Source organism: Plectropomus leopardus, chromosome 10 (genome assembly GCF_008729295.1).
Source record: "Plectropomus leopardus isolate mb chromosome 10, YSFRI_Pleo_2.0, whole genome shotgun sequence".
NCBI classification, from domain to species: Eukaryota; Metazoa; Chordata; class Actinopteri; order Perciformes; family Serranidae; genus Plectropomus; species Plectropomus leopardus.
In genome coordinates, this window is record NC_056472.1 from 25838053 (window position 1) to 25854453 (window position 16401).

Consider the following 16401-nt stretch of genomic DNA (forward strand, 5'->3'; position numbering starts at 1 on the left):
TCCTTGAACCCCTGGTTGAAAACCACTGACTTAAAAGATAATTTTGCATGTAAGGAAAGTTGCAGTTTGGTGAAGGTTTGTCGTAGTGCCTTTCAGGTTTGTGTGAAACTGCTCAGTGAACTACGTCTCTAAACTCACCCAATATTAGTCACCAACACCAACAAGGCCGTTACCTGGTGCAAATGTTGAGTTATCTTACTGGATGTGTTTTTTCCAGCGACTCCTGGTCGTTTTATTATTAAGTACATCCTGGTGTGAAGCACTCAGGTATCGTAGCTTCAGCAGGAGAGAAAGTTATGACATCACTTTAGCAACTTCAGTGCGTGTAGTCTTTCTAATTTTCAGTGTTTTACCTCAACAGTTTTACAACAAACTGCAACTTTCTCGATTGCAAAATGATGTTTTTAATTGATAAAAATCATATCTGTAATTCATGGCACAATTTAAACAAGATCAAAAAAAATAATTTATCTCCTGCCTTTGACTACTGTAGGTATTTTTTTCCAAAAAAATACGGTGGTCCACAGGAAGAGGAGGGACTTCACCTTTGTATTACCCTGAATAACCGGCTGCTGGAGATTGAAGAAGCAGGTACTTTTCACCCAGAATCAAAGTGACTTCTAAAAAAAATAATCCCACCAGTAAAGATTTAGGTGCACCAAAAAGGGAAAAAATACTGCAATCAATTATTTTTATGTTTTATATTTGAAATTAATTTGAATCTGTTGTTAGAGTTGTTTTTTATTTTACAATACATGCATAGATGCAAAGTTGTAAAACCATAAAAACACCAATAAATCCCAGAGGTGGAGCAAATTTTTTTGGTATCACTAAAATTATTTTGCCAATTCTGAGTAAACAAAAAAACTATTCACAGCTAATCATATGCGACTGTCTGCTGCGTACACTGTTCCTCATTATAAACCCTTTGGAAGATCAAACTTGCAAAAAAGAAACGGAGGCACTGGCGAGATGCTGCACTTGTGTGTGTTTGTAATCACTCAGAGGGACAGAAATGAATCCAGCCTGAACTCCTTCCCCTGCTCTCACCCAGAGACCGCTACAACAAAAGCCTGCGTCTGCGCTCCAGTGAGTCTGGATCCCTCGGCCTCCATTATTCCTTACCACTGCCTCATATACAGTAAGTTAGCAAACTCACACAACATCCTGGTAAAGCTACAACTCTGGTATTGTTTGTGAGCACATGTGTGTGTGCCCGTCGAGACAGACTCCCTGTAGAGTCACATCAGTAATAATGAATTGTGTAGAGACTGGAGAGGCTCGTTTCTGGCAGGGTGAAGACTGCTCTGTAACTTTATCCTCGATGATCGGGTCGAGCTAAACAAACCATTTGATGGTACACTTACTGACTTGTTTGTGTGGTTTCCTTACTGTGTGGTTACTGGGAGTTTATCAAGTTAAAGTGCTGAAAAAAGCAATATTATGGGCCTTTTTAAAAGTTATTTAGATATATTTCTAGTTAGTTAGCACACTGTCACCTTATCGTACGCGGTACAGAATGACAATAATTGAACCTTGAACCTTGAAATGACTGCAGCCAACCCTAACCCTGACCCAAGACTAATAAATGGGCATGATTAGACTTTCTTGGATAATTAAAATAATCTTGTGACTTTGGCGAAACCTGATTACGTGAGTCCTGTCCCCAGTGTGAAATTAATTGCTGTGAAGTTGTCACACCAAATATCAAAAATCGTGTTTTGAAATCAGATCTATGCTGTCTTAAAAAATCAGAACGGTGCCAAGCCAAGCAGAAAATAATCAGTAACATCACACAATCCATGAAGGACACTGATTTTCACTTTGATAACGTTTGATGTCGTTTGATTTTGTTTGTTTGCCTTTTGGAGCACGTGTGAGTCTCTCTCTGTGTGTGTGTGTGTGTGTGTGTGTGTGTGTGTGTGTGTGTGTGTGTGTGTGTGTGTGTGTGTGTGTGTGCGCGCGCGCGCGCACGTGTGGGCATGCATGAGTTGGAACTTTTTTGCAATGTGAAAAATGGAGTGTGATTGCAGAGTGGCGAAAAGGTTACGTTTGGAAAAACAAACTATATGACAACAGTGGTCTCTTTTGATAGCGTGATTGGCAATCTTCAAATGCAGCCGAAAACAAAGAGGAATAAAAAGAGGGAAAAAAAACAAAGGAAAGGCAAAATTGAAGTTGTCAGTTTGTACCTGAGTTGTCCCAAACTATCCCATTCTGCAGCCAGTGGGGGTTTCTGTCAGTCGGCAGCACACTTCTATGTTTCTCTGCCTCTGTCACCGCCGTTCCATTTCTCTGTCTGGGCTTTTATACATCTCTGGGTCCGAGGCTTGAAAGGTTGGATGCAGAGGGAGAAGGGAGAAGATGACAAATACATACATTAAAATCATGCACAATTTAGGGAGCAAAATTAAAGCCAATTCTTTGATCTCAGCGGAATAAGAAAGCACGTATGGATGATTATTGAGCTGAAAAGGAAGCACGTTGTTCTTTTGTGCGAGTGCACAATGATCCAGCGCACAATGATCGAGTCTGAGAGCCATTCCTCTTCAGCTTGACCTGACTGTAGCATGTGATGCTGGTTTCTATTTGTTTGTTTGCTTTGAAGACTTGTATGGTCAAATAGAAAATTCCCAGAATGCCCTGGAGTGATATATACAGTAAGGAATGTAGACAGGTGTTTTGCTCAGAGTTGGAGTTTCACAAATGTATAGAAACATGTTTTTTTTTATCCCCCTCTCTCTATCTTTGGACATCTTGTCTATTCTGATGTGAAATCTTCCGGACACAATGCTGCTTCTTCTGTCATTGTTAGTACATTACAGTCCTAATTCACAATGCAGCGCCAATGCTTTGCTTCTTCATAATGTCATATCCATTTTCTGCTCCCGTGCTCGCAAACACCATATTCATGCACAATTTGACATAATGGCAGAGTTAAAAACATGAAATTCTAAGGTAATGTCTCCAGAGGGCTATAATCACATTAAAAAAATGCTCTCTCAGTGATCTGTAAGATTGCTCGCTGCAGTGAAATTTAATTGTTTGAGCATAGCACCCCCTGCAGGTGGGCATTATTCCTTGCTAATAATACAGTGAAAGCCCAGACTGAAGTGGAGGCTCTCATTGTTACCCTTTCACTGCAATTACAGGCCTTTCTACTTTGATTGGTGGGTAATTGAATTGGTTTGAGCCTGTATGATTTCCTTCCGAAGTTGCCACTCATATTCCAATCTTGGCTCCAGATCACACAAAGCCTGTCTCCCAGTAATTAAAGACGTCAAAGCCAGGTGTAGAACTGGGGAACTGGGGAAGCACAGCCAGATGAATGGGACTGATTAGGTGTTTAGTGAAAATGAGATTTTCTGGCTCAAAGACAAAGTACAGCCTCTCACTTGGTGCTCGGTGATCGCTGGGGTGGCAATTGACTGCTGTTGATGAGGTACATGAGGTAAAGGCCTGAAAATAACTTCCTGCATTCATCACATTTACAAAGGAACCGCGGTGTCAAAGTCGGAGACGAAATCTGAGCGATACATTTCACGCATGAAACAGGCTTTTAAACTGAACTTATATGGAAAATCAGAGGATATTTGTGCTAATTAGGCAGAAAACAGCCTGTCCCAATTCAGCTGTGGAGATTATGTAGCACAGAGAAAACCTGTAAAAAGACAACTTTAAAATAAGTGTGGGACACTGAGCCTGAGTTTGAGTTCAAAGCAATGTATCTCACCATTGTTTTTATGTGAATAATATTGGCTACTGTCGTACAGTTTACCTGTACAAGTTCACATGTGGGGGAAAAAAGAGCCTCCTGAAAAACTGAATTTTATTGTACTTTTAATGTTATTGCAACCCAATCTCCTGAAAAAAATGTTGGCATAGTGCATTTCTGCAAACTATGGATATGTTATTGTTGTACATTATTGATGGCAGATTGAAACGCTACATTTCAACAACCCATGTTTAGGTTTGAGCAAATAAAATGCTTGATTATGGTTGCAAAAAAGTTAATATATTGGCTTAAAAACATTGTTTCGAGGGCAGAATCCGGCCTTGAAGTGGCGATACAAACATATTTTGTGGAATAATTTGCCACTGGAAGAACAACTACATTTGGAGGGTGAAAAGCAGCAGGAAAAAGAGACAAATTTCTACAAAAATACCCACATTTGGAGGCTAAAATGTTGCTGGAAAAGAGCCCAGGGTCACTAAAAAACACCCATGTTTGGGGGCTAAGAAATGCTGAAAAAAAAAACAGGGACAGGTCACTAAAAAAACACCCATGATTGAAGGCTGAAAAGCGACTGAAAAAAAACTCCAAAACCTCTTCTGCACATTCAAAGGTAATGGTGAGTAACTGTGGTCAAAGACTCACGCATAGGTCCTGAGTGAACGACAGCTGTGTTCAGGTCAAGGTCAGCGTACTTTGAGCGGTGGATGTACGCCAACTGACTGAGTGGAAAATGAGACTTTTTTCTCCCTTCATTGAGACCGGAATGGATTTTAATCAACACATTATGCCAGTTGTTAATTGCTTTTGCCGCCTGCTGCTAAAATAATTTGCTACTTTTTTATTGTAGTAGTAGCCATCTGTTTCAAAACACAGGGACAGGATCAGGCCTGGACCTGGGGTGGATGTTGACATGAGATACAGGCGGCTAATTTGCACTGCCGCCACCTTATTTATGAGGCTAAGAATGTGTGGAAAGGAGGGAAAGATTCACAACAAGGAGCTAAAGTGGAGAGCAAGCTACACTGAAATGAAGAAAACAGAATATTAATCCTCAGAAAAACCCATATAAAAAGGTGCCTTCATTTACACTTTACACATGATGTAGTTATGTATCAAAATGATAAATGAGTAGTCACTTTTGTACAAATGTACACGGCAGATTATCCTGTGCACCTTTTGAAACAGACATCATTTTGGCCTTGAGGAACAATGGCCTCGTTATGAGGCTCACTCTGCTTTAACCCCTGTTCGTGTCCCTTAATTGCTCAAGGCTGCAGACAGACACTCAATAGTGTCTAGAAGGGACAATAGCCAGTGAGGGAAAGCTTTCACCCTGCTTCACCTCATATTTACTCTAATCAGCTGTACTGTTGAGGCTCACATCACTGGCAGTATGGATTGAGCGTGTTACGCCTCTGTTCTTCTCCTAAGTCTGATCTCTGGTCTTTGTTCAAAGTGTTTTATGGTTTATTGGCAAGTTTGTATTTGAGTTTTGCAGCCCAGTCGTCAGAAGAAATGTTCGATTTGCACATTTCTGCAAAACACTGATATGTTACATTTGTACACTTTATAAGTGTGACATAGTTGACAAGTTATGTATTTGAGGTTCTCACCTGGAGGAGGAGAGGGTCGTGGTTGGCGTGACACTTTGGCGAGACGACTGTCAAGCAGCAACGGACCACTGTTTGAAACCAACAAAAGCAATAATGAAAAGTTCAAAACATTTTCAGCTGTGTTGGAGCACCTTGGTAGCTGATTAGTCATGCCATATTCTCGCTCTCACTTTTTTAGCTGTTTCACAGAATAAAAATAAAACATCTGGTGATTCTGCTTTTAGCCGTTATGCTCCAAAACGATGGAAAAGCCTGCCGGAGGATCTGAGAGGAGCGAAAAAAAAATATTAATACTTTTAAACGTAAACTAAAAACCTTCTCTAAACCTAAATCTTTTTAGTCTGGCTTTTATGTAGTGTCTTATTATCACTATTTTTGGGGGGTTTATTTCTTTATTTATTTATTAAGGTCCATTTATTTAAGATCCATTTTTGGCCAATCTCATATGTTGTTCTTGCACTTTGAAATGCATTTGATTTGTTTGAAAGGTGCTATATAAATAAAATCTGATTGGCTGATTGATTAACAAAACATTTTGAGTTTGAGTCCGGTCATACGACCTTTAACTGCATGACAGACCCCTTTCATTCTTGTGCCGATTTCTACACCGCCCTCTGTTAATTAGACGCAAAAATGCCTAAAAAGTGCCCAGCTGTGTTTTTATCAACAAAAATTGGTATTTCAAGTCAAAATATCCTTTCCTAACCCTAACCAAGACGTTTTACGTACGTAATCATATGTTAATCCCCTCCATCGGTTTGTATGATACCTAACCAATTAGTGCCCAATAAATGGTCTCGTCAACAGGTTTAGAAATAAGCACCATTGAGTGGCTGATAGATTTTGGAAATCTTAAGAAAGGTGTTGGAAGTTGTCGACCAGTGATAACTCCAACATGATGAATCTACCTCTGAAACAGCAAGCATTTTAAGGGCAATAGCACCTCATTTCCACTTAATTATCAGATAACATGGTCACAATGTCTCCGTGTAAAGTCTCAGAGGTATAAATTCAGACTTTCTGGGGGAGGATGACAAGTGTGCTCTAAGTCATATCTACTTTCCAACACTTCCTCCTCCAGAACTTGTTTTTAATTAGCTGTTTGGAGAGCCATTAAGAGCTGCACTGGGGGTGTACAGTATGTGAAGTACGCGTCTTCTATATAAGAATCTCTCTGTGGCTCTGTCTGTCATGCATACAGAATTTGCATCTGCATGTGGTGGTCCTGCACTGCAGTATGGGCAGAGAAAGCATTTTCCAGTCTATGTGATGCCGCCAGGGTTTGAAGGCGACATCTCAACAGGAGGGGACCGAGCCATCAAAGCCATCATGTACTTTAATTACAGGTAATGTCGACGCACAGACACTCTTCCACTCCCTCCGCTCTTAAGAACTTCCTCCTCAATTACCAAAGTGCCTCAATTAGACCCTAAATAAGCAGTGGACATGCACGAGGGAGAGATGGGCAAATTACAATAGAGAGGGTAAAAACAACAGGCCCTGTAAGAGCCAGTGTGATGCAGAGGCAATTAAAAGACAAAAAAGTGTTCTGCCACGCAGGGCGAAAATGAGAAAAAAGAGAAAAAGCCCTTTGATGAGCTAGTTCTGAGCTAAGTGGAGCTTAAGAGGCGATGGTTGAGGAGAAAAAGAGAACGAGAAAAGAGAAATTAAAGACATTTGATTGGCAAGAGGGCTGATGTCACACTGTTTCCCTACAGGACCATATGTCTGGGGGGGGGGGGTGCACTCAGTCATCGAGAGACTGGAATGTGTGAGTAAGTCATGATTTCTATAGAGTAAGTAGGCGTCCCACAGGCAGCTGATTCTCTACACTCTCTCTGCTTTCCCTCGCATTCATTATCCAACTCCATACACACTCCATCAACTGTGAAACTTACTGGGCTTTTGAATGGACAAATGAAGACCCCGGCTCTTTTAATGGGCTAATTCTGTGTCTAACAAGGGCCCTTGTTAAGGGGAAATGCTTTAGCTGCAGCCGGCAGTTGAGTGCATTAGTCAATTAGCTCCAATCTAACCCAGAGCGATTGTTTGATGAATTAACGAGAAAGAAATACATCATCAACGAATAAAATGAGAGGCAAATGCCCACACCTCTGTTTACGTGTTTGTTTGTGTGAGTGGGTGTGTGTACTCACAGTGGCTGTGTACTGGATCAACCGGGGACGGCAGATTCATGGCTGGTTGGAGCTCATCTGGGTCCAGAGCGAGCCGCTGTCATCACTGGTCATCGCAGTAGAATGGAAAAAGTGCCCGGCGCCAGGATAAGCAGTAAAAAAAACTGTACGAAAAGTTTTGGATAATATGGTCCAAAAAAAGAAGCTCAACAGTTTATCAGGGCAGCTCAGCGAGTTTCCAGGAGAGGGCAGTGTTATCCAGAAGAGAGGTGGGGACGTCTCCGAGTGTTTGATCTGAGCAGATGTGTGCGAGGAGAATCATTAAACAGCATCTGTCCACTCAATTACCCCCTTTGTTAGTCTGATCCCAGGTTTTTTTTGTTTTTTACTCTTAGAGGGGTAATTAAATCCCCCATAAACTGAATCACTGTGTAAAACAAGTCATGGTACAAGGGGCAACAGGCTTTCTAAAGGAATCATGGGATATCAAAAACAATAGAAATTACTCAGGGTTTGTTTTTAAGGTAATACAGGCTGCATTATCATCTATGATCAGCATTTAAAAAATACTGGGAACTGAAAAAGATTTTTGTTTCATTATGAAACTGAAATTCCACCAAGAAAATAGTTTGCAGTCTCATACTGAACAGCAACTGTTGAAATTAAAACTTGATCATGCCTATAAAGAAATGTGGATGATGACCTGTCAGCTTCTTCTAACAAGATTATACATTTACATGTGCACAAAAAATTTGAAAAATGCGAATAGTCTTTGGCAAAAAGACCCCATTATGATGTCATTTATTTTAAAGGGGATGGTAAAGCCATAGTGGGATGGCAAACCCCAGCTGTGGAACCCAAGTCACAAGTAAGTCTCTAGTCTTTGCACTTAAGTTATGAGTTAAGTCCGAAGTCAAGACGGATACTTTTTTTAAAATTTATTTCAGAAATGACTAATAAATCAACCTTCTACCTTCTTCTTCTACCTTCTTAACATACTTTTTCATCTTTGGGTTTTGGGCAAGATATTGTGTTTTGAGGTCAAAAGGATCAATTAAAAGTGGAGTCAAAAGTCACTGGTGTTTAAGTGTTAAAGTCCAAGTCGAGTTGCAAGTTCAGTCCAAAGTCATCAATTTGTGATTCAGATTTTACGTGAGTCCAAGTCATGTGACTAAAGTCCACACCTCTGGGGAACCCCCCACATGGAGTCTGGATGCTGATGGTGGTGATGAGATGAAGAGGATGACTACAATACGGACGTGATGAAGAGTGAACTTTTGATCATCTCGACCATGGCACAGGATGCGATGACTAGAGGTGGATGAGGCGGATGGGGTGAATGAGGCCCAGCGATTGCCTGAAATGATAGCTGACAGCAGCAGAGAGGAACATAATTAACAGTCTGACTGCAGCGACATGATAAACTGATAGAGATCGTTTGAAACTGAGCATATTGGCTTGATATCTTTAAAAAAAATGGAAGAAGGCAATGAGCAGCAAAAGTAGAAAAAAACTAAAAATTAGCAAAAAAGAGAGCGAAAAGTACAAGAAAATTAAAAAAATAAATAAATAAAAAGTCAAAAAGAAAATGAAGAAAAACAAGGAAAAAGCACTTAAAAAATATAACAATTTTGTAGCATTTGATTTTAAATACCGAATTCAGATTATTAACGATATAGTTTTCCCTCGCTTGTTAACGAGCCATTTTTCCTAGCTTTTTTTTTTTTTTTTTAAATCTAAATCTACTAATTTCTTGCAATTTCTAATTTCTAATTTCTTACCTTTTTCCCAAGTTTTTGAGAAGAAAGTGCAACAACCTGCTCAGAGTTCAAAAGTTAAATACTTGTGAAAGCAACAAAAGAAAAGTGAAGTCGCTCCAGGTTTCAGAGGATTAACTGGAAAAGTGGTCACCCAAGCAGTGAGACAGTGAGAGGGAACATAATGAAAGTCTTCCTGTTGGATGTACGCTGAGCTTAATGTAACGTGATGGGAATGAAATCCGACAATTATTTTGCTCATAAATGCCTGTGTAGGCCTTTATTAGAATAACGGAATATTTGATAAAGTTAAGGACTCATAATAATTTACAAAATATTTCATGTTTTAACTCCACACAAATACATAAGATAGATCTGACTTTAAATTACATTCACAGTCATAAATCTAAAAGTTGCTTTAATTTGCTTGTTGTACCAACAACAACAAGAGGCCCGGTTTGAGTATAAAGTGACTATAAGAAAATGTATACGATAAATACTGAAGACCCGAGGAGACATTATCAAAGACGTGGACTAAAACAGAAGAAAGAGACAAAGCGTTGACATGAAAGGACATCACACATTGTTGTAGCTGCGTCAATACGATTACAGGAAAAGTTGACATGAAACAGCAGAAAACATTAAGAGCAGCAGCTTCTTGGTTTGTTTCATGGATGCAACATGTCCTCTCAAGTCACAGTCTGCCTTAACACCACATGTGCCTGCATAGAAAAATTCAGGAATCAATCATTCAGGAAGTGGAAATCACAGAAGGAAAGTGAAACCTATCCCAGAGGTATGAAATCGTCACTGCATCTCAAAACGGCTGCTCAACGCAAGTATCATTGCATAACCTGCACGCAAAACCTACAATACTTTCTCACCAGTTGTGAAGCCGGAAAAAAGAGAGTAGAAAAAGCATTGTTTTCACTGATGAGGAGCGAGCAAGAGGAAAAGAAAGAAATTCCCAGCTTATCTGGGAAAAAACAAACTGCAGGACGCGCTCATTCTCTACATGTCGATGAGGTCATCACCGCTCTCGTCGCTCTCCACAGTCAGCTGGCGGGTCCACCACTTCTTCACCTCTGACCCTGAGGACGCCTCATCGTTGACAGGGTTCATCTTGCACACTATGGACTTGACACTCGTGCGACCTGAAACAGACAATTCACAGCCTGATTCTTTAAATTTCAACTTGTATTTCTTCTGCATGTCATTTTTATTATCCGCAACCGACAGCTCTATGCGTCACTCTGTCGGTCAGAGTCCACAAATATTTCGCTACTCTTTGAAGGCCACGGTTTTTGCCCTAATAGGCTGAAATTCAGCATGGAAGGAAGGTGTGTGTGTACACATATTTGTTTGTGTTCACGCCAACGGGCTAAAAGAGCGCATGGCAATGACTGGGATGTTATCAGCCTATTAAATGGCCATTATATGTCGATATAAACCCTACAGATATGGGTCAGTAAAGGGCCAGCTACATCTACTGGTAGGTTCAGAGGGCCATTATAAGCCCATTTAATGGCTGTTATCTGTGATTGTAAACCTTATAGATGTGGGTCAATAGGGGCCAGCTACACCTACTGGTAGGTTCAAAGGGCCATTATTTGTCATTCAGTGTCTGTTACCAGTTTGTTAGGTTTTTCTTCCACTATCCTTAGGTTTAGGCCTCAAAAAGACGTGGTTAGGTTTAAGACAAGATCACGGTTAGGTGTACACATCGATTTCTCAAGGGGCCTGAAACCCCAGTACAGGAGCCATTCCTGTAAGATGCTACCTGTCCTGAAGAGGTCACTGTCGTGTATTAGGTGTGTGTCAATATATGTAGGAACCATCATGCTGTTTTTTGACTGACTATATACTGACGCGCTCGCCTGCGTTCAGTCAGCTGTTCCTCTGGTGAAAACAAGAGTCTTACTTCTTGTCTTTGATGCAGTTTATTTCTCACCATCGTGGTTTTCAATGAAACATGCAAGAACTCACCATCTGTGTCCATAAACATCATACAAAGAAGAACTTTTCATAACTATCATCAGCATGACATGACACGGCGTGAGGGTCAAAAAATGATGGTTCCTGCCTATTTTGACATACACCCAATATCTCACAGTGAAGGACATGTAGGACAGGTGGCGTCCTACGTGCATTTACATCAGGAATGGCTCCTATACCTGATCTCACAGTGTGAAAGTCCCTCATATTGCACATCCACCATCCCTCCCTCCCATCCTATATGCAGACTTTATGAAAATGGGAGAAAGTCCCATAAAAGCCCTTTCTGGCAGACAGTTTGATTTCATGACCTGATGATGGCCTTTCAACCTAACAGTTGGTGTGACAGGCTCCTACTAACCCATATCTATGAACCTTATCACTAATAATAGACATTTAATGGCCTGATAACAGCCAAATCAGCTGGCCGTTTGTGAATTTGCACTTAACGAGGATCCTCGCCTCCTGCCAGGCCCCTGTTTGTAGTTAACTGACCTGTCTGGATAAAAAAATACTTTTTCTAAAATATAAGGTAATGTAAAGCTTTGTTCCAGCTCAAATTAACAGAGCGTCCTCTACAGAACTGTGCCATTTGCATTAGTCAATGTACAGAGTCATATTTACCTGCAGGCAGTCGCCACTGTCCCAGCTTCCTCTGTGGTCTCCCCAGGTCTGACGAGTCCTGCCTGTAGCCTCCTCTGTCTGACAACGTGGGGCTCAGTAGCTGCTGGAGACCACTCATCTAAACAAAGAGGAGATATCCTTTGTTTCACCACAGCAAGCGCACACCTGCAGATTATATGATGTGCTGGCTGTATATCAAGCTGTGAGTGATCGTGAGTGTGTACGTGGTGCTGGTATGGATGTGGGGCTTTACCTCAGGCTGCGAGGGGTTGTCTGGGTTGTTAGCGTTGTGGTCTTCACTTGGCAAGGTGGTCTCTATGCTGGGAGGGTTGAGGAAGCGGCTCAGCTCCTGCTGCTGGCTCTCTCTCAGGCTGTGGATGATGCTACATGACTGCTGCTGCTTCTGCAAGGGCACAGGGACGTGCAGTATGTGGTCAGTGTGTGATACTGTAGTCTGTACTGTGCCTGTATGTTTGTAAAACACTCTAGGAATAAGTATTTTCACAAGGCATGTTTGTGTGTTTACTGTTGACAGACTAACCGCACGGATGCGTTTGAGGCATTTCTTGAGCCACATGCGTATGGTCTGTTTGGCAACCTCCTCTTCAATGGTGTACTCCAACTGTTCCCTGGCCAACAGCTCCTCCAGCTGGAGAGACTTTCTAATGTCCACTGAGCGATATGACAGCATGCTGTACGACACACACACACACACACACACACACACACACACACACACACACACAGAGACATACAGCCAAAAAAGGCACATATTTGGTAGAATATAATTATGTTTCAGTGAAATCAAAGATTACCAGAGCTTTAGAGGAATAATTAATCCCACAAATGAGCATTTGTATATCAATTACTCACTCCATGTTATGTAAAAGTTGTGAAGAAAACACATTTTCTCACATCACCTCCAGAGTGAACCGAAGAATCCAAAAACAGATATAATGCTCAATGAACTGAAGTCACAGGGGTTCACAAGTAATCCAAGTCTTATTTATGCAGTCGTATGCTCAGTGCTTCCCAAACAGACAGCCCTTTCTAACGGGGAACTGAACTAAAAGTGACAATTATCTATGCTCTATTCAAAGCCAAAGACTCCATGAACAAAAGTTGTAGTTTTACCTCGTTGAACACGGGAGCTGCTGGTCTATCTGCCTCTATCAGTTAGTTAGTTTTATTGTGTGACTTTGGTGTTTTAAAGGTTTAGTTCAGATTTAGCAAAGTCACTCAAAAACACAAACAAACTACAAAAAGAGGCAGTGATAGACCAGCAGCCACCAAGTTCAGAGAGTTAAAACTACTGTTTTTGTCAGTTATACTGCACAAGTTGTGTGAAAATTTGTAAATTCATGTTTTGATATAGTTGTTAAACGCAGCCCCCTATGAATTCAATCAACCATTTTTAATTCACCAAAGAAAAAAGTTTTCTTATTCAACATAACACGGGGTGAGTAACACATACACAAATGCTCATTTGGGAGGTGAAATATTTCTTTAAAGTAAAAACACTCCTCAACAAAAGCTGTCAATGTTACACAGAAGCACCCAACACTTCTAAACCTTGAAATGATGGGACATCATTTGACTAAGTCTATACTTCAGTCAGAGGGTGTCAAGCTGTTGAAGAAATACAGTCCCCATTTTTATTTAGAAGCAGGTTTTGTTACCTTCTGTGCAAAATATAGTTTCTACAGTGATGCGCCCCTGCCCTCTGATCCGAATTTCAATTGGACAGAAAGAGCAAATAACTGATGCCGCTCCACTAACAGATTTGGAGTGAAAAAAGGGATAAATTTACATCAAAAACATGCCTAGTTAAGATTTAATATTTTCATTTAAAATTCAAAATATTCAGTAAAAGAGATGTAACTGTTACACTGTGTTACCATAGTGGGTCCCACTTAAATACTTATACACCGTGTTTGTATAAAGTATATGCCGTGTTTCATGGTCACCTGAGCACATCATGGAAGGTCACATCCCCTCCACTGTGCAGTCGCTCCATCTCATAGCACATGTGTTTAAACAGCAGCTTGTCTTTGTCCAGGTCCACCTCCAGCCTGCCTCGGAGCAGACGAAGCAGGAACTTCACCCTGGATGTGGGGATCACACCCTGCGGAGACAGTCGTAGGGTTATTTAAGAAGCCATGACCAGACTAAAGTGTATGATGCTGAAACTTAGACCTGAATTTTAAATCTGTCCAGCTTTTAAGCCTAACAGTAAAAAGCCCTAATGACCCTTCTTTGATATTTGGGGGTGGTTAAATGGTAGAGTGGGAGGAAGAGCCTTTGGTTTGATATGGGATGTCAGACCACTGTTATGACAAGTTACTGGCAAAGATGAAAAGAATTGCGCTATATAGCTCTGTATGTAATAAGTGTGCATACATGCACAAATAATTGAATAGAAAATCCTACAGTAAATCCAGTTGACATCATGGACAAATAGGAGGGGGGTCTACATTTTCAATCTGGCACACACTGCTCTAATTACTCTTACTCATATTACTCAAAGCCATACTTCATTCCCTTCAGCCCTCCTCATTAGCTCTTATCTCGCTTTTATCTCTTCTATATTATCCTTTGCTCATGGCCATATGATCATCGCCCTCCCGCCTCTGCTGTGTCCTCATCCTCTCTCTCCTATTGCTAATTTCTCACCTCCCGTTTGTCATCCACCATGTTCCAGATGATCTGGAAGTGCCTCAAGTCATTATAGCTCAGCAGCTGGTCCTCCTCGGTGGAGTAGAACAGAGAGAAGTTCTCCACGATGATGGCTGCAGCGATAGAGGAAGATATAATACTCACAGATGCAAATATACAATAATAACGATTGCCATGTAGTTTGCAGTTTAAGATGCATCTATCATCTCTGTTGCTCTGCTGGCCTTTAGAGCTCTAAGTACCCATTTATTTTATGATGCCATGAGTCAAGAGCTCAGCCTGAATGAATCATATCACAATAAAAGGTTGATGGAAACCCAGACTGTTGAACTTTAAATCTCTTAACGTGTGCTCAAGAAAGACAACAAACCCTTTGATTACATTTTTCTACTCAATATCTCTAATTTTCTGTTATTCAAAGAACAATCACCCTTTCTCTTCGGTTGTTCCTGTCCTATCAAGATGCTGGAAACGTATCCATGCCTTTATTTTAAATCGATATAATAAAGTATAATAAGTTAATTACTATCATTCCATCTTGAAGCTTATGCTTATTTGGACTCTACTCGTGTCCTTTTGTGTAATCCCCTCTCCCTTCTTTTTCCATGTAATTCTGCCTCTCTCGCTCTTCATATACAGCAGCTTCTGACGTGAAAAAGAAATGATTTCACATGAGGGCTTTGATCACTGTGCTGAGATGACAAAATGCCGCATAAGTGCTCCCTATGAGCTCTGCAGTCTTGAGTTACATAAAGCAGCATGAGAAGAGCCCTTGCTGATGCCAAAGCAGAAGTTTGTCATCCTTTTGAATGGCTTTTATGCAGGCACACAGTTTGGATTTAGTCCCCACCAGTGCTGGAGGTAACACATTACTCTAATCACATTACATCAGTCTGTAACGTAGTAATGAAACAATAAATCAGAATCACATTATAGTTCATATTACAGTTACTAATCAAACAATTATGTTGTTACGTGTGTAACATATGTTCTTTAATTGTCTGCATAATGTTTTGGTGAAAATTTAAAAAAAAGAAATTATTTAACGTGCCAGCAGCCCATCATGTAGCCCGGTCGTGAAGAGGCTCTTTAGTCTGAGCAGCTCTGTGTGGACTCAAAGGAGTAAAAGGTTTTCTGACAAACAATTTGCGACACTCCTCCTCATGAGGTTTAACTCCTGCTTTAGTGATAAACACGTCAAATGAGCTGACTAGTCTGCGATGAAAACATGGTTTAGTGAGTGAGTGACTCGAGTGTGTTTGTGTGTTTTCAGCCTGTTACATGCAATTCATATGCCATTCAAATGTGTTTTTCCTTTTATTTAATGGTTTTAGGAAAGCCCGTCACTTCTATTATTTATTTCAGTTTACTGATGTATTATTTAGAGGAATTAAAATTTTCATTCGGCCATGATATGTAGGCCAATATTGTTTTATATATTGATGTAGTTCTATTTTGAGGCAGTTTTAGCCTACTGAAGTGTCGTCTTGATTCTCTTTACGAGCCTTGCTTTGTGCCAATGTTGGCATGTGTGGGTTTAACATTATAATGTTAACTAGCAATTCCTTGACAGTGCATTTTACCATGCTCACTCTTACCAATCGAAACCAGCTCCTGAAAATCATTGATATATCTTAAAAAAATACTCCTCCCCACTCCCAGCCTGCCGGCTCTCATTGACACTGTCACCACTTGCAGAGCACTGACCATGGCACAAAACCCCAGCCAGTCCCTCAACCCGTGCTTCATCTTCCTCCCCTCTGGCCACTGATTTTGACAATTACTCTGCCAGAAATCTTGCTTTGGGAGGAGCTTTGTGCCCTCTGCTCGGCTTTAAATAGCCTGGGGGGCAATGTTGTGGAGTA

The 16401-nt window shown here is 40.7% G+C and overlaps 1 protein-coding gene and 1 long non-coding RNA gene across 2 annotated transcripts in view; both read right to left on the reverse strand.

The window, feature by feature from the left end:
• Positions 1-2198: 2198 nt before the first annotated feature.
• LOC121948793 lies at positions 2199-7611 on the reverse strand. The gene is made up of 3 exons (XR_006106186.1): positions 7506-7611; positions 5350-5417; positions 2199-2329 (listed from the first exon to the last, which is right to left on the reverse strand). It is a non-coding gene; the product is annotated as an uncharacterized LOC121948793 (long non-coding RNA).
• Positions 7612-10018: 2407 nt separating this feature from the next.
• nalcn (sodium leak channel, non-selective) overlaps positions 10019-16401 on the reverse strand; it is an 88401-nt gene continuing 82018 nt past the window's right edge. Inside the window, exons 39-44 of the mRNA XM_042494455.1 lie at positions 14534-14649; positions 13828-13985; positions 12402-12552; positions 12114-12263; positions 11861-11978; positions 10019-10395 (exon numbers count right to left, since the gene is read on the reverse strand). Coding sequence (XP_042350389.1) covers positions 10253-10395; positions 11861-11978; positions 12114-12263; positions 12402-12552; positions 13828-13985; positions 14534-14649 — 836 coding nt within the window. The 3' untranslated portion in view covers positions 10019-10252. The remainder of the gene's footprint in view (positions 10396-11860; positions 11979-12113; positions 12264-12401; positions 12553-13827; positions 13986-14533; positions 14650-16401) is intronic.